We start from the raw sequence: 19,219 nt of genomic DNA on the forward strand, positions 1-19,219 counted from the left end.
TTTCAGCAATTGTCTATCATCATTCCAAGAGTGAGCCATCACAATAAAGGGAGCAATGGGCCTTCTGGGACAGGTCTGACATTTAATTGACTGAGTAAATGCAGGAGGATGTGGTGCAGCAAAAGTCTTTTTAGTTAGCACTAGTTACATTATAATTGGCAGAGCTGCTGATAGGTACAGAGTAGGGAGAAGCTGTATGGATGCACCCGAATAGTTATTTGTGTACTTTTGCCTCTGCACATGCATTGCTCCATCCAAAAAAGTGGTCTGGAGTCCACAGACTCTGGTTATCCTGCCCCTGTAGCATGCTTACATCTGACCTGAAGTGACCTCAGTGACTGAGGGAAAGGTGAAGCCATCACAGAGAGGGAAGCCAAACTAATTGGTGTATTAGCACTTTTAAAATGAAGTCCAGACATGAGTCTCTACTGCTGTGAATCCTGCAGAACACAGGCTGGGAAGTTTGAGCACACACGGTGTGTGCACAAGAGAACAGTGTTGAGATACACAACAGGTGTGAGAGCTCACAGAAAATTATTCACAAATTGACAAATACTGTATTTTCTGTTGCTTGAATGTGCAATTCTAAAAGAGATACATTTCCTTCTTTTAATTTCACATCTGTCCTTCAAATGACCTTGCAAATTCTAACCCATTCCTTAGCAACGATCACATCAATTTTTAAAGATTTTTAGAAGTTATTCAGTCAGCATTAGTGAGATATAAGGATTTTAGTGGGTGATTTAACAGTTGCAAAAGCACCCAGCCAAGGGTATTATAGTAAAAGTCTCTGAAGACCATGTATTCTTGTTTGCAAAACAATACAAATGCGCTTGGCTGTATGTTCATCTTTTAGGCAAACTCCCAAGTATGTCTTTCTTTAGAGTCCTTCTGCATGAAAAAAACAGACAAACAAAGAAAACAAAACAAAACAAAAAAATCTGAGTTGGTGAAAATCCAAACTTGAGGCCTGTGACTTCCATTGAGGTGATATAAGTCCTCTGTACCAGTAATGATCAGATGGCTTGCAGTTTGCTTTGTCTGCTTTCAATGACTTAAGTCACACATCCTAAAGAAAGGCTCATAAATCTCACTTGCCTTCTGCCTCATGGTCTATCCCCAAGCAGCAATCATGAGGGGAGAAGGGGAGTCCTCTTTCCTGCAGGCTATGCTTTCCTCAGCTATGCTTCATGATATCTATGGAGTATTCATCCTTTCCACCAAGTGGTTCCTTGTACATCCAAAGTGCAGCTGGTTAGGGTGTTGAAATGTGCTGGTAATGTCCCTTCAAATGCTAGTGCAGTAGATCCACCCTGCTGCCTAAAAGGTATCATCATGTGTGTTGGGACAGAGTTATAGCATATTTCTACCTTGCAACCGATTCTGCAGCTGGCAGTGGAAGTGTGCCAGAAATTTGTTGCTCAGTCAAGAGCAACACAGCATCCCCTTGAAGGAGTAAGAATTTGTGCAAGGTTCAGATGTCATGCAGTTTTAGTGGCACAGTGATCACAATCATAGAACAGAATTATAGGTGGTTTGGATTAGAAGAACCTTAAAGATCATCTCATTCCATCCCCCGGTCACAGGCAGGGACATCTTCCACTAGACTGGGTTGCCCAGAGCCTCATCCAACCTGGCCTTGAGCACTTTCCAAGGATGGGACATATCCACAGATCTCCTGGGCAACCCACCATTCTCTAGGTAAAGAATTTCTTCCTGATGTCTAATCTAAACCACCTCTTCTTTTAGTTTAAAACCATTAACCGTTTCCCCTTGTCCTATCACTATATGCCCATGTAAAAAGACACCCTCGCCCTTCTTTAAAAGCCCCCTTTAAGTATTGGAAGGCCACAATGAGATCACCTCAAAACCTTCTCTTCTCCAGGCGGAACAACCCCAGCTCTCTCAGTCTGTCTCCATGGCAGAGGTGCTCCAGCCCTCTGAGCATTCTTTTCCCTCCTCTGGACCCACTTCAGCAGGTCTTTGTCCTTCTTTTGCTGAAAACTCCAGACCTGTATGCCGTACTCCAGCTGGAGTCTCAGGAGGACAGAGTAGAGGGGGAGATTCCCTCTGCGTTAATCGTATGGGAGGGAGCAGGTCAGCATGAGATTCCTATTCCTATCTCAGATCAAAACAAGTGTGATGTGACCAGTGAGGACATCACAGCTCTCATCACAGATTACGCCATCACAGTTCCTGAGCACCTCCATCATTCTTGTCTGTCTGTCCTGGCACCGGGGACTTCTATAATTGGATTTCCATATTACAAAATGCAGTTTCTGGAGAAAAAGACTGGGTGGCTTATCAGTAATCATCAGCACCAGTTAACCTGAATTAGTTTCCCTGGACAAAATTGGTTTCTTTTGGAAGTAAGTTTTAATATATTTGCGGCTAAAGAAGGGTATGAATAAGTACAGACCTTAAGGAACCTCTGCTGTGTTGCTATCTGAAATGAACTAATAATTTGTCTCCATAAAATATATATTGCATAAAGGAAGATCAAAACTAATAAAACTCAAGGCATCAGCAAATGATACCTTGCTTAATGAGTTCCAAAAACTGTCCAGGGTGTGATGTTTCAACCGTTGTGACATCATTCGGTTAACAGGTAGCTTTTCATCATTCAGACACCCAGGCTACCTGGATTATCTCCTTGCTGCCTCCCTGTAGTCTTTCACTCTATCTCCCCAGTCAGTGTCAGGACAGAGAAGGAGAGAATAGATTTTTTCTTTGCATATGTTGCAAACTGCAAATTGGATGATGCAAATTAATTACTACCAATATACTTGAAGGCCAAAGAGCCCCCGATATATTTTCTGAAAATTTCTCATTGTTTCAAAAGTACCTGCAAGTAAAGATCATAGCAGTATTTGGCCAAAAATTTTGCCACAAGATGAAGAAAGCAGTAGAAGAGGCTAGAAATCACATCCTTGGTCCCATTCCTACATTGGAAGTAGTATATTAAAGGTCAGTAATTATCCACAGAGGGTTTACCATATTCAATGTTTACACATAGTGGCAATAGGAAGAAAGTGAACTGCCTGGGTTTCTGAGGTAAGCACCAACTTCTGCTCTGCCTGTTGTGGGGTAACAGAATGTCTTTTTGTCTAGGATGTTTCATCCGTTCATTAGTGAAACCATGTTTCTGGACCGTTAAAAGAAAATATATTCAAATATTTGCTAAAGAGAAATAGTGGTGTTGAGTTCATTTAGACAGAGATCCAGTGAAGCTCTGAAATGAATGACAGTTATGACCCTAAATTTTTTTTCTGTGTGTACTGGTGATTGCATTGGTAATTATTTGACCCGAGTCAGCAGAGCAAGCTTATAAGAACTACTTTGGAAGGTACAGTTTGTCTTTCTCTGTAGACTACATCCTCTACAAGTGTAACTTCCCTGAAGCCAGCTGAGTGGTGATGAGCTTGACACATTAACTCAGACCGCATATGCTAAATTTACAAATGACTACTAAATTGCTGCCCTAACGTTCCCATCCACAGACTCCACCCTGTGTCCAGACTCCACCCTCTGTCACAGAAATCTTAGCTCATAACTAATTATAATATATATTGGATGCAAGACCAGAATCTCACCCGGACACAGCTGGGTTATGCAAAACCCACATATATAAAATTCACACTATTCACAAGTGGGAAGGAAAAATAATCAACACATGCAAAGACCCCAACCCTCCATTGTTGGGCCAAGAGGATTGAAACCAGCCCTTTTCTGTATGCAGTATCCCTATCTCAAGTCCCAAGCCCAGGAGTTACTAGTTCAAACTCTCAGACACTGACATTCTTTTTGCAAAAAATTAAAATCATATGAACTGAATGCAGTGATAGTGATCTGAGAGATGCAATGGGGTGCTGAAATACCCTGTTTTATTAAAACTGAATTTTTATTTCCCTGTATCCATTTGTAAATGATTGTTTTAATTCATTCATCAAAAGGAAGGCTCATTACTAAAGGAAATTAAATCCAAGTGCATTTAAAGCCAATAAAAGGAAATGCCTATTAGTGCAGCATGTGTTTAGCTAGTCAGTTCCCCATGGCAGATCATCAAGGCAAATATTGTATCTGGAGTTTGAAAAGGGCAAGAAAGACATGATGTCTTCTTATAACATAAACAGCCTGTCAAGGCAAGGTAACACAGGGATAATCACATTTCACACTCTGAGGCATAAGCTGTTTGCTTGCCAAGGCCAGAAAGGGGCTCTTATGAATTCCACAAGCATTTCAGTTTGACTTTTGCTCTTTCTTGCATTGTTGTGCTGAATACAGGACAGAGGAAGAGGATTTTTGGTCAGGTGCATAAGGCTTTTGCTGTTTTCCAGACAACTTTAAGGACAAAACTCTCACAGCTTCAACCACTGCTCCTGGAGATGTTCACAGAACAACAAGTGCTGGTGCGGGTCTAGTTTTGGAGGGGAATGCAGGAAGTGAGGAGCACAAAGATGTTTGGGCACCATCTTAGGGAATGTCCTCTGGCCCAGCCCGGGGCACTATCAGTAGAGAAGGAATAGGAGAAAGCCTGAGGGTGAGGTTTCACTGGCCATGTCTCAGACGTGCTAGGATGGATGGCTTTGAGGTTTTTGCTTTGAGGCACCTGTGTAGCCAACCCACACTTCAGGCTCAGTGTTTCACTGCTGTCTATGAGCACCATTACTCTCCCCACCTCTGTGGCTTTAAAACACTGGGTGAAACAAAGCAGCAGCAAAAGCTGGACATGCCTGAAAACAAAACACAGCGTCCTTGTGCCTCAGACAAGTGGCATACCCCCTTCCTGCTCTCCCAGGCTTGCAGGAGAGGCAGTGGGCTGTGGTGGCCTCAGCTCGTGCTCAGCTTGGCCCTCCGGCCCTTGTGCTGCATTTCCTGTAAACAGGGAACAGTTCCTCCCCAGAGATGACCTGGCAGTGAACTAGCAAGGGCTGACGCTCAGCTGCACCACACCCAACGCCCCGCTGTGCCAGAAGGTACAATGGGGCAGCCGATAATACATAATATATTACTAAAGGCAGCTCTACCCTTTAGAGAGTCCTTTGAAAATATTATTTACATCATATGTCAGCTGCCACAGAGCTTTTACTTTGAATAAATCATTAGCTTCGCAGGCACCCCAGAGCTTTTATATCCAACAGCCCCAGCAGAGGTTTTCCTTAAGATTCTTTTTATGCTTCTCTTTTCCTTCTTTCCCTTGCTAAATCACAGCCCTGTTGATCTCCATCACCCTATTATTCCCCATCTGTGATAACCTTTTGCTATGTTGAATCTTTGCAATGCAAAGGAGATGGGCATAATGAAGACCCAGTGCTTGGCAGTGATGGAAGTACTGTGCTGTGAAGTTCTTCCTTCCCAGACCGTGCACACCACACATCTACATTACATTGAAACTTCATTCTGCTTTTCTGTGAAGGGATGGAAGATAACAAGGAACACATCCACTTATATTATCAGGATGGGTATCGAATTGCTGAGTAATCCCCAGTCACACCACAAATGGCCTCTGACTGTGAAACCTCCCAACACTTTTGCCCTATTCTCCTCTGTAAAATTACTTATCTCAGTGACAGTCTGACTTTGGATACAATGATGTAAAACTGGGGAGGATTCACCCTGACTTCAGCGGAGTCACTACATTTATACTTGTGATCTTTGAGCAGCATAAGGCCCTCTGATTTCACTCTGAACCCTCTCTAAGACTTATTTCTTCCTATAAATCAGGGAATTCATAAAATACATTGCAGATAGACACTTCAGAAAAAGGTGTGCATCAATCATTGTGTGGGAGTTTAGCAAATGGAACCAAGCAGAACCTAAGCATGTTTTTCACACACATGGCTCCTCTGGAGATGCTCCATGTTGGTGGATGGTTCTGCTACCTTACAAGCATAATGAACAAGTTTAAAATTTTATATAGGTAAGAATTTGGTCCAGATATGTTTCATAGCTGTACAACGAGCTTTTTGACTACCATGAGAACTAGAATATCTTTACAAGTCCTCTTCCTTAGTGTGTCTAGGTTTGTACACTACAGCAGTTGCTCTGTACTTTTGTACATATAGTTCTGAAACTCAGAGTACGTCCAGAATCACACTGTTGATTCTAGAATCTAGCCTGGATGTGATTAGGTGTCAGTCAGGCAAATGTGATCATCATAGCAGCAAATGCATGCAACTCACTATAATCCTTTCAGAATATCCAGTTTAACATAATTTTAAGTGATAATAGTAGAGAAAACTCAAAGGAGGATGCCAGCTTGGAAAATGTGTCAGTGAAACACAAACACAAAACTGAATTTGAATCAATTATCATTTGCTGCAGACAGACTTTTTAGTGATCTGTTTAATAATAGAAATCTGAATTCTTGGCACCTGATTCCAAAAGACATCAGAACTGGTGGAAGACAGAGGTGCTGGTTTTTGTTGTAGAGAACATTGCCTTTTTTTAAAGCTGTTTAGAGTTGTATTGGGAAACGACTTAAAATTAGTATTCCTAGAGCCTTTTAGATTACAGAGAAAATGATACTTCCAATGCAGGTAATGACAGTTTTCAGGGTTTGGGTGTGTTTGTTTGGTTGGTTTTCAAAGAAAGCATATATTTTTTTCTAAAATTAGGAAAAGTAGCAGTAACACAACACCAATACTTCACAAAGTCTGAATCTGCTGATAGACAAAATACTAATCTCTTGCAAATAGTACCTTGCTTAGAAATGAAGTTACAAACACCTTGCACAATAATGAGTCCTAATACAAGAATTGTCTCTAAGCATTGTTATGGTATTACTGAATTCAATTTCATTCATGCATCAGTAGAATTAACAGTTGGTTACGCACACAGTGGAATAAGGGCAGAACATGGAATTTCAAAAGTGGTATTAGGAATCGTAGGATACCCTTGGTTTGTAATTGCCATTTCCAAAATGGAACTGACAATTGTAATACATGGCTTTAAGAGATCCCCTTCAATGCAGTAACAACATCAGTCTGTCAGATCCAGCAGTAGAAGAGTGCCCAAGAGTGCAGAATGTAGAATGGAAAACTCTGATTACTGCAAAGTCTGGAACGTTAGCTCCATTTGTACAAGACTTGACCAAGAGACCACTGTTTTTCTTTGCTGGAACATCTCAGGTGTAGAATTTATTTTTGAACCTCACACAACTGAAAAAAAATTATTTCAGATGTTCTAGAAATTAAACAGGACTGTGTCCATTTTTGGGTTTTCAGACCAAAGCCTGTGGGTATTTCCTTCTCCCTGTGGCTGGTGTTGTAGGCATTGAGTTGTGAGAAAGTCATTCATTGTGATTCAAAGTCATCACTCAAAGTGATCTGGAAAACCAGATCTGTGAGAAGCAGAGACTAGGTTTTCTATATCTTAGGCTACAGCATATAGGAGTGCCTTTAAACTCTGTCAAAACAGATGTATGGTTCACATACAATTCTTTTGTGAATGTTTTCCTTTTGGAAAATGTTTCAGCTCATTCTAATTTCAGGTTCTAGTGTAAATCATCAAGGCGGTCAAATCACTAATTGCTGCTCATATCCTCAGAGGTACAAATGTACCCTAAATGAGCATCTGGCATAGTATCATTTATCATCCAGATTCCACTTATATAGTCACTTTTCCAACTATGACACATTTACTAATGTTCTTCTGAGTCCTGGATCCTCTTAGAAAAATATGATACATTTCATAAAATGAAACTGTCTGGTAATATGGCATATATCATAGATTGGAGATTATGGATATGCTCCTGATTATTATGTATTCATTTTTTGGCAATGTAATTTTGTCAATAAAACTTGGTACCAGCGTCTTTATGTTCTCTTTTCGTTTTGTTGCCAGTTTGATATTTGATACTTTCCATGGAAAATACTCACAGTAAGTTCAACTTAATGAACAATACACTCTCCTACAGGACTCTTTAAGATGGAAGACGAGTTGTTATATCCCTACCTTCTACCAGGATCAATTGCTTTATTGTCATCATGCAGCCAAATCTGGGGATAAACCAGGGGAAGCTAGGATCAAGTGAACTTAGTTTTCTTGCATTTCATAGATTCATCTGATTGTTAAAACAGAGTATTTCCAGAAGGAGAGAAACAGAGCTTAACTGCAAATCTGTAGGGCTGAAGGAAAGTGCTCTCTTCTGTCTTCTAAGAGGTCAGGTTCATTTCCCAGATTAAAATTAGAGTTGGCTGTACTTTTGTTTGGTTGAGGTTTAAGTCGGAAAATCGTGTTGGGAACAATTAAAAATTACATAGATCTGTAATATTTGGCTAGGATTAATCTATTAAATAATTCTGGCCTCTCTCCCAAATAATTGTGGAAAATGAAAACCATCTTAATTCTGCAACTCAAAAATATGGTTTAGTCCAGAATTTACTTCAGTATATATATATATATTTTACTTGCAAATGAAACAATCAGAAAAAATGTCACGAACCACAGAATTCCTTTATTGTCTTGGATTTTCTTCCTCAGGCTTTTCAATTAGGCATGCATATTTTATCTCTGTTGTAGCCACTGAAGCAATGTTTTTTCTTAAAACTGCAATCAAATGGCAAGATGAATTACTTGTCCAGACAACTTAATATATGTCACTCTCACAGTGGCTCTTTACCCTGGATGTATTCGCTGTGATGTAGTTTTATCTCACTGCCACTATCTGGATCTTTTATGCCTAGCAATGTAAAAGTAGAAAGTGTGAAGGAAAGAATTTGAGGTGCCCAGTTTTACCTCACATACTGCCCTTTTCTATTTAAGGACCAGAAGATTTGACTTCAAAGATGTGTTGTACTGTATGCAGTCCATTACTTCTGTAGGCATGTGTGCTAAGGAAGAGTCTTTTCTGAGTTCTTCTAGCCAACTCTCAGAACTAAGAATGCAGACTGATACCTGAAATGTAAGAGGATAAGAAACTTCCATCAGAAACACCAAACTAGCTATCTTTGATGAGGTCCACCTGCTCAGAGGGCCTATCGGGGAAATGCAGTGGGTTAATATCCAAGTTTTGTAAATGTATTCAAGGCATAAGGACGAATTGCCAACAGACTGAAGAGGTATTTCATTTGGGACAGCTGAGAATAGCTGGATGGAGACTGTGGAACAGACATGCAACTATCCCTTGTCTCAGTTCATCTGAACCTAGCTATTTTCTTTTGCGAAAAACAAGTTTGAGCATCCCTGGGATACTGATAAAGCTGGTGTAGCATGAGTCACAGCACCAAAAGGTGCTCACCAACGATAGGTCAAAATCTGTTTGCTCTAGTCCTTTGATGGATAGCATATAATTAATCCAGGCAATTGCTCAAGTGAAAGGATCCTTTTATAAACGTTTTAAGAGTATTCTTGGCAAAACAAATAGTGCCTCTTAAATATGTTCTTCCATCTATTAACTCTAATTGGTTGATTAAAGAAAAATTAGCATATGGGCATATGCTGTACGGGTCAGCATATGGGCAAATGCTGTACGAGTCAAAACCAACTAACAAACTACGTGTCTTCTTCCTGCCCCTATCTTCTAGAAAATGTCAGAAACACCTGGAAATTTTGTGTTGCTTCTCCTTTCACAACCAGTCTAGAGGTTATTTTGATTATCTCTAGAATGCTTCCCCCTCATTTGCTCTTTGTTGAGACAGAAACAACTATAGCCTTATGGTTTTCTTTGGGTCACAGTTCACCTGAATTAATTGTCATAGGAAAGGGGAGGTTGCACCTGTATAAAAAACTATCAGGTGCTTTAGCTGTACCTATTGCTTCAGCTGCATTTTCTATCCAAGGAGTGACAGACTTCAGGAGTTTCTAGTGGCCATTCTCTGTGCCCATCTGATGAAATACCACAGCTGTATTTCTCACAGCTGATTAAAATCCTGGTATTGCTGTTAGGATTCTCCTGCTAGTTGCATTGCAGCACACTTCAACTCTCTGTCCTTTTAAGCAAGAAAATTAAATGGTAAATCTTCTCATCAGAGTTTCTGTGACGTCCCCTCCCACCCCGCTGTTCCCCAGTCATACACAGTAGGGAAGGTTCCTGGTTTAGAATAATCTTTTATAACATTCACATTCTGTTCTTTGAAGTGTGATAGAAGAGTTGTCCTTGGCTATTCATCAACAATGTAGCAATTCCATAAGGTATCACCAGATGCTAAACACAAATGCTCTATAGGTGAATGCACAAAAAAGTTCTTCACGGGCTCAAATACCATGTATTTCAGGGGTTGAATCCAACACAGTTGTACTCTCAAATGTTAAAAAAAAAAAGCCTCTGGACATGAGCAAGCTGCAGTTCAAAGAATGTTTTATTCCTGTGTGGTTGTGGTAGAGGTATGCTTGATAAGTGTTCTTACTAGAAATCTTAAATCCATGGTAAGGCATTTTAGGCGAAACTACTTTAGCAGCAAATAAAAGATCCATGTCCGTACATTATGTATGCATGTGCAAATAGGTGCACCTGCTTGTTCACTTTACTTTGCTTTACAATTGGATCATACACTGTTTCTTCAAGTTTGTTATGCCACTGGATGTGTATGTACATGGGATGTGCATTTACATTTCATCAAAGCTTTTCAGGCACGTCTTTGTCTAAAACATGCTGACAAATACAGCAAATAATAGCTATCTCAGCAGTAATTACGTCTGCCTGGTGCTCTTCCCCTCCACCCTGGTTATCTTGATAGGGGCTGTACAGGAGCCTAGCCTTCATTTCACCTCCAATAGTAAAACTGCATGCACAACAAGCAGGAGGCTGAAGAATTATGTTCATGCCTTGACCTCGAGACTTCCTGAACCAGTTTTGATTGGCTCTCCCTTTGAAACTACAGGCTTCCACAGGAAGTTCATAAATGGGCCCAAGTCACAGCAATTGACGTAGTCCTAATATTTTTAACTCGGTTCTTCAAGAACTACCTAAAATGGGTGGTGTTTCACGGACACAAAGGACTGGTCAGCCTTTTCAAAAGCAAATGTCAGTGTGCCGGGTAAAATGCAAACCATTGCAAGCAAGTAACGTAGCTTTTGCTGCTCTGGGGATGTGGTGGTGGTGTGTTGTGAAGCTGCACTGCGCTCCATCATGTCCCCGTGCCAGCACCACTGGAGCTCCCGATACTGCAGGCAGCCATCTTCTCCAAAGAGCTAAACCACAGGCCCGTGTTCCACATCCCTCAGCTTCATTTGGATCCACTGCTTAAGCCTTGATGCAGTCTCTTTTCCCATGTCCTACTCACTACCCCACATCATTTATGTCTTAAAAAGACTCATTCAGAGATGTTAATGGAAAGTTCTTTTACCCCTTGAGTCTAAAATACCCCAGAGAGGTTTTTGAAATGCCTATGGTTTGTTCCATACACAATGACAAGAGAGACAACCAGAAAAAATAAATGTTGCAAAGAAACACAAGTTTTAAATCTTTCGGAGAATGATGGATGCAAATGGGCGTGAAAACCTTACTTGTAAGATTTTTATCTTTTTCACACAGCTCTAACAAAATGCCACTGCATTAAAGACATTCCTTTTCATTCATTTTCCTTGCACCTTGTTTTCTCATTACCTGCTAAACATGAACTTAATGGAAAACACTCTTCTTATTTACATCTCTGCATTCCACTGATTGTATGCAATAATTTGACAACAGGTTCAAATTCAAAGGTGTTGAGTGCATTGCTCCTACGTTCCTATGAAAAAGACACTTTCTTGTTTGCAAATAACCTAATGGAATTGGGATGAAAGATTGTTATTAATGTTAGAAGTGTGTATTATTTCAGAACTCTTTAATTCATTTCTAAGTTAGCAATTCTATCCAAGGGCCATAACAGCCCTTAAAGCATTTTCTAACATTTAAGTGTCTAGTCTGATTAGTTAATGAATTAGGATTTTCTGGTATATACTTAACTGATGTACTTTGAAGGGTAAACTATGTATATTTATTGTTTTGAGAAATTGACAGGAATTTAAAAAAGAAGCAGGACCCCTTCCAGCAAATAAGCTCTCTTTTCACTCAGTCAAGAAGTCAGAAACCTTTCTTACTGAAAAGTAAAGCAAGCTCTCCCCATTTTCCCTGCCAGCCACAAAAATTAGATCCACTGGGCAAACCAAACATTTTTGAATTTTCTTTGGTTTCTGCCTCCAAATCACAGGATCTGGATCCAGTATTCATTTACAAAGTAATGAGTTAATTTGATGTCATATTTTTTTTCACTTATAAAGGCTTATCTTGTATTCTTCCAATCTTTCTTGTAAGCAATTCCTGAGAGGGGTATAAGTCAGCCAACATGGAGAATCTGCCTATGATACCTAGCAAAGAAGGCCTTGCCTGTTTGGCCAAGGCTAGCAGGTCTTACATAATAATTTATTACAGTACCTTTCTGTTTCCTGGTCTGTGGTTTGCTGCTTGTTCTCAAAGCCAGTGAAGCTGCTCATATCCACATAGCCATCGTTCTCATTAGCAGCAGATAATGCCCTGCTGGGATCTTCAAAAAACTCAGTAAAAGTTCCTGCTCTGGTGGATCTTCGAGGAGGAATTTGTATGTTTTCATAGTCAGAGCTCATAGCAGGAATGTTCTCATAATCAGATGTGTCGGCATTGGGAAAAGAGACAGACCGAGGTTTCGTTAATGGGAGTGGCATGAAAGGAGGTCTGGACCGGTCCTCAAAGGACTCCACCCTGGACACAGTCCTGCTGAAGGGCTTGGGTGTTCCTTTTCTTTTACCATCCTTATAGAAAAGAACAGCTGAGGGAGACTCAGATGCACGGAGCTTCCCCACATGTGATTTTAGTTGAGGTGAGCTACTTAGGCTCCTCCCTTCCAGCTCCATCACCCTGGGAGGTCCATGATAGCTGGACTCTGATGAGGACCTTGAAGAAGAAACATTAACATCTACGTGGACTTTATTTTCACTTTTCTTCTTGAACTTTAGCGTAAGAAACCTCTTAAAAGAAGATTTCTTTTTCTTGGAATACTTAGCAGGTGAGTCGTTCTCTATCAAAAGTGAAGGTGAACTTTTAGTGATTGGCTTTTTGGTGATGTAGGCAAGTTCAAATGGGGGTGGTATATCAACAAGTGAGGATGGAGTAGATATGCCACATGATGAGAGATGATTTTGCTGCGAAAAACTACCTGAAGAACCATTGACACAAGGCAAAGATAAGTTGTCTTCTGTCCTTTTTATTCTAACACCATCCAGTACACAGACATCACTTTCTCTGTAAACAGAGATAGGTATCTCTCTCCCTTCAACAGAATAAGATCGAGGATAGAAAATAAAGCGTCTTGACTTGGTTGGTAAAGTTCTGTTGGCTTCCACTGATTTTCCTTCCAATGAAAATGATTTATTGCTTAAGTCTTCTGTCCCAGACCCATTTTGGGAAGAGGGTAAATCAGTTTCGGGTCCAGTTTCTTCTGGAACAGTCTCTGGGACATAACCTGGCATTTTCCCAGATAGAGATCGAGTTCTAGTGACAATACTTTTCCGATCAATGGGCAGCAAGTTGTTTTCACCATCCATGCCTAATTCACCCCTTTTACAGTGATCAGCCCCTAAATCAGTTTGCACATCATGGACAACTTCATTTTCTTCAGGAAGCACATAAGGATCATCTAGAGAATCACTGCTAGTTTTTCTTTCCTCTGATTCATCAGTCACAATGACCAATTTAGGGACTGCTGGATTTTCATGCAAAACATGTTTGGTCCCACATTCTACATTAATTTTGCCATGCTTACAGGTTTCTAAGTCTTCCTCAAGTGGGACCTTTTGAGGTGAACTTGGGACACTTTTGTTGAGGCTATTTGCTTCCATCTCATTGTCTTCAAGTTGCGACTCATCTGACTTAAAGGCTTCCACAGTATTTTCACTGTGTGCTCCAACAGTCACATCTTCCAGCCCTGGCTCTATCCCTAGACTACAAGGTAGACCATCAGAAATCATACCATCTTCATGCAGAGAGGCCCTTTCTGTTGGAAGATTCTCATCTGAATGTTCCATAGGTATTTCCTCACCGCATTCATTCTCACAAGGTGCAATCTGACAGCCATCATCCTTATTCTCTGCATTCACAGTTTCTTCTTCCCCTTTCTCAGAGTCTTTGCTTGCTTCACAGGCTACCTCTGATGTCTTCTCATCTCTCCTCTCAGTGATCTGGCAGCCATCACTGGCATTTCCTGCGTTTGTATTATTATGCTCATTTGGGTCTACTTCCTCTTCAGCTGCTACTTGATGGATGAACTCTGCTAAACCATTTTTGGCACCAGATTCATCTCCACACAGTTCTAAGCCAGGACCTGTTTCTTCACTGGCCTCCTCAGGCAGCATGTCAGGGCTTGCGCAGCCATCATTTTCTGAGTCCCTTTCCACTTTCAGATCAAGCTCTGTATGCACACTGTGGTCATCATTATGTGCTAGACACCCATCTGCCATTTCTAAAATCTCGGGCAGTTCCTCCTCCTCTTTCCCTGCCTTCTCACAAGCTGGGATTGATTCATCTGCAGGCAGTGGCATTGCAATGATATCTCTATAGGTATCACTCATTAGTTTCTCATCTCTGTTCAAAAGGTTATCCCTGTCAGTCTCACAATTATTACTGTCCTTGACTAGTTCCAGGTTGTAAGAAGTTTCTGGCTTGTTTTTATTTTCAGTAAAATCACCGACAACATCCTCATCTTCATCTACATTCTTGGTAGCATCATTATCCCCATCTGGGGAATCTAAGGACTCCTCACAAAGTGCTTTGGACTGGTCACAGTTTCCAGATGACTCCTTAGAGTCTGGTTCCCTTGGTTCAGCAGTATCGGAAGAGTTACAGCGCTCATCTTCGATGACTTCTTGGTTACTGGTATTCTCATCACTAGCAACGTTATCCTCTTCCTTCTCTACCTTTTCTGGAGTTTCTGAGGCTTCATTTTCCACAGTAGAATCTAGGTTCTGATCATGCTTATGTTCCAAATCATTACAGTCTTTGCTGGGCAGCTGAGCTTCAGGAACTACAATGTATTCATTATCTGCCTCAGATTCTAGGCAATCAGCATTGCATCGGTTTCCTTCACACAGCTCTCCATCAAGACACACTAGTTTCCCATTTGCACATTTATTTAAATTATTGTTGGTAGAAACACTGGATTTGCCCTCAGTGTCAGCTGAGAATTTTGGCTTGGGAGCAATAGGTGGTTTGGGACCCCTAGACACAGAGTTTGGGTTATGAAAAATATCAGCTCTTGGCAATGAAGGAGAAAATTTGGACACAGGTGCTGGAGAAAGATGACCAATAATCTTTGGTTTCGGTGCTAATGGTGGTTTTGAGATTTCTGGAGAAAAGAGACAAAAGTCATGTTAGTCATCTTGTTTTCTTATTAAAGCCAGCAGAATGTATCCTGCAATACACTTTATCAGTGACTTGTAATGCAGAAGTAGTCTAGCTAATAAAAGACTGAGCTCTGAAGAGAGAGCTGAAGCAGCAAAGCATATGGAGTGTCCTTCCATGTGGCACTGTAGCTATTCCAGTGAACATAGTTTAAGGTCAAAACTGAACTGAACTAGATGGAGCCCTAACACAGCTGGGGAAAGATGTACAGCTGCAGAGCCAAGGGTGTATCACACCTCAACCCAAAACATGAAGAGAGTTACTGGTTTAAACACAAGTTCTGTTTTCAGTGTACAGCTTCTTGAGCCCTTTAGTCAAAAGATCCTCCATTTCTCCTGTAGATGCCAGGATCCCTTGCAGGTACAAGCTTCTCTAAACATCAAAATGTATTTTAAAAAGTTAATTAATCTTGCAACATAAGGCCAAGCCTTGTATTTCTAGTGGTAGTGCTGACACGTATGTAGAGGAAATCAAGCAGATTGGCAATAAACTAGATTGAAGTGATGTGAATTAAATCGTATCTATATCACAGTTTTACTCATGGGAGTTTGCCTGCCACAGTCATTTCCAGCTGTCTTGGTCCTGAAATTAATATTCTTCAAAAACTAAATTAAATGCTGAAAGACTGCATAAATAGGCAGCAATAGAGATCCACCCTTGTGAGATTTTTTTGTGAGATAAAATATATATTGTGAAGAAGCCAGTATAACAAATAGTTACAGATGGCAATAAGTAAGGAAAACTGGTTTCCTCCTATTGCTGTTTCCTAGCCATCAATAGCTAATTACATAGTTAAGTGATCAGAAATCTCTAATTTGCACATTGTGGTGGGAAAAGGAGAGCTCTCCATTGTAAGGAAAAGCACACCACAAAATATTTCATCATGACAGAGACAGAAACAATTCTTTGTGCATAATCTTCATGCCCTACTCACAGGAAATAACAGAACAGCATCTCAAAAGACAAAAGTTGCGACACTGTTCCTATGTGCAATCCTATGGTACCCAAAATCATGGTAAAAGTTTCAGAATGTGTAGCTACTGTGCTGTTGTATTTAGAGTATTTTGAAATGCAGATTTTAAATACATAGAAGTGCAGACAGTTATAACTAAGCTGTGCACTGTACTGAGAAATACTGAAAGCAAACTGCTTGAAAAAGATTTTCTGATTGTCCCAATATTTGGTGGCATGACAATCTTCTTACTGTTATCCTAATAATATTGGAGTAGTTTGTACTGAACTAATACTGGTCTATTTGTTTGGTTAGACTTCAGGAGACATAAAAGGCTGTTTCTTCTGTTCTTCTTAACTTTCCTGAAATTTCTTCTGATACTCAGAAAGAAGCTGACAATTTGGCATTCTGATGTAATCAGAAAACAGTCTTTCTAAAGCTATGAGACACCAGAGAGATTTCATCTAAGTTAAAAACTCAATCAGTGATCTCAGCCCAGAAGGAACAAAAAGTCTGTTCTAAGCAGATGCCTTGTGGCATATACTGCTTAAGAATTATTCTGTATCTGCCAGCTGCATGTTGGAGACTTAACTCATGAAAAAGGAGGGAGAGAGAACTGTGTATTCACCAGTCTGCAGTTACTGTGGTGTTTCACAGTATCCACTGCTGCTTTAGGCTGCTGGGTGTCTGTCTAATCACAGAATGGGTAACTCATTTTTTCCTCCCCATTAAGTCAGAAACTTTATGTGCCAAACACTCCACCTTTGCTGAAGTAACATTTCATCTTTTTCAAGCAGCAGTTGAAGGCTGCGGAGCACCAGAGGCTCTTACCAGTTAAAAACAGGAAGGCAATAGAAGGGGTTTAGTATCTTGTAAGCCTGGTGCCCCAGCAAGATCTATCTTTTGCACTTTAAATTCAGTTATTGAAATCACTGAACATCCTAAACTAACTTTCTGGTAGCAGAATGAAGGATTTTTATATTAGCTAAAACTGAGTTTTTACACCTTACCACCATAATAAGACATTTTTAGCACTAACTCCAAGAAAAAAAACGCCACCATCTTGGAGGTACTACACCACTTCCTGCAGTACCTGGCCTTTCCAAAGAATGTATATCCAACAGTAGGATACACTAGTCTGTTCTTGGAATGTGACAAAACTTGAAGTTTCTACATTCTCATCCTTGTTCTTGTCAGAGAGCATCTGTACTGAAACAGCAAATAATGAGGAAAAGACTGGACTTTAGAGAATGCCAGGACCTTTCAAGCTTTGTCTTATAAACAAATTCGAAATAAAATAATGACATGAACTCATTTCCTTTAAGTAGAATAACCATGGAGACATCCACTTAAAAGAAATACAGCTTAAACAATTACCCACTTTTCCTCCAGTGTTAATTTTCCGCAGCAAAAAATATCAAATAATCTTGAGTTTTTCCTTCTACCTTCAGGAACACTGCTGTTGGAAGAGAACTTATGGTAATGGACCCTGTTCACAGTCTTGTAATAGGCATGGCCATGTCCTTCTCTTACACACTTGTGCCAGCTACTGGTGACTACTGTTTCCTTACATAGTTTATTTTTCCTAACTGCTCTGTCCATTGATCTTGCCTTTCACGAAGCTCCTTAAACAATTTTCCTTTTTCTTTGGTGGGGGTGTGAGGAAGAAGAAGTGGGAGGAGTGCAAGTGTTTGTTTAAAAAATAACCCAAACAAAAGAAAGCCCAGCTTCTTGCCTTTTATCACAACAATTTCATTCGGCTTCAATTTCTGCTTCCTTTGCTGTCTGAAACCACTTGAAAGGTTCTGGCTGTAACTTCTAAATGGACACAATGCAACATTGCACCATAAGTAATCTGTATGTTCACAAATAATTGTGCATGTTTATTTTAGGATGTATTTTATTTTGGAGGGAGACACACCCACCTTGTGCTTAAAAGGAAACTCTTGGGGAATACAAATTCCTTAAGCCTGCTCCTCCCCTTATTGTTCAGTGCTTCCTTGTACTGACAAGGACAGCTTCCTTTCCTTACCCACCTTCCTTCAGGCAACCCTGCATAGTTCTATTCCTGCCACGATCCATATGAAATTACATTATATTAGTCTCCTCCCATCCAAGCTTCTAAGCAGTCAACAGTAGTTGACAACAGCAGCTCACCTGGAACCGCTCTTCTGGAATAGCAATCAACTCATGCAGCCTTCACTGTTCCAAGTGTTTCTTTGAAACAGTATACATCTTGTAGTGCGGTATTACCAGAAATACTGCAACTACCCACTTTCAAATGTTTTCAAATTTAGGATTTTAAATTTAGCCTAGAGTTTCATTAAGGCTTTTAAAGGACCATACCTACAAAACACCACCACCGAGAATGAACTAAACACTGAGGTTGCACATTTGCCTGGATATATGTAGACATGTCGCAGGGCCATGGTCTTTGCTAGTGGCTCAAGAAAGCACATCGCTCCACAGTGCAGATACTGGTTCCAGCCTCGACTGGTGCTGCAATCTGTTCAGGCTTAAGATGCTACAAGTAGCTTTTTCTGACAAATGAACTTTAGTGGACCTGGGTTTCCTTCATGCCTTTGGCATTAATTCAACTCAGACATATGTTAAAATGGGAAAGGCACTGAGGACAGAGGGCAGAAATGCATTGTTTTCAGGGATTTGCAGAGGTTTTGAGTGGAAGTGACAGGGCAGATCAAGGGACAGTATAGCAACAGTGGGACAGTGGGATGGGACTGCACCAAACTCAAAATCCCAGTAGAAACCAAGTCTTGTCTGCCACTGCTTCTGCCCAGGAAGAAGGGATTGAAATCCACAGATGGAAAGTGTCTGAGAAACAGGACGTTTCAGATACTCTCAGAGGGAGAATATCCAGACAAGGACAACAGAAAGTCTTGTTCAACTGTGAT

The 19,219-nt window shown here is 40.5% G+C and overlaps 1 protein-coding gene across 2 annotated transcripts in view; it reads right to left on the reverse strand.

The window, feature by feature from the left end:
- The window catches only part of FGD5 (FYVE, RhoGEF and PH domain containing 5), a 65,408-nt gene that overhangs the window by 42,411 nt on the left and 3,778 nt on the right, over positions 1-19,219 (reverse strand). For both annotated transcript variants that reach the window (XM_083869357.1, XM_083869356.1), the window contains exon 2: positions 12,359-15,299. In XM_083869357.1, coding sequence (XP_083725483.1) covers positions 12,359-15,299 — 2,941 coding nt within the window. The remainder of the gene's footprint in view (positions 1-12,358; positions 15,300-19,219) is intronic.

Source organism: Zosterops lateralis, assembly GCF_965231275.1.
Source record: "Zosterops lateralis genome assembly, chromosome: 11".
NCBI classification, from domain to species: domain Eukaryota; kingdom Metazoa; phylum Chordata; class Aves; order Passeriformes; family Zosteropidae; genus Zosterops; species Zosterops lateralis.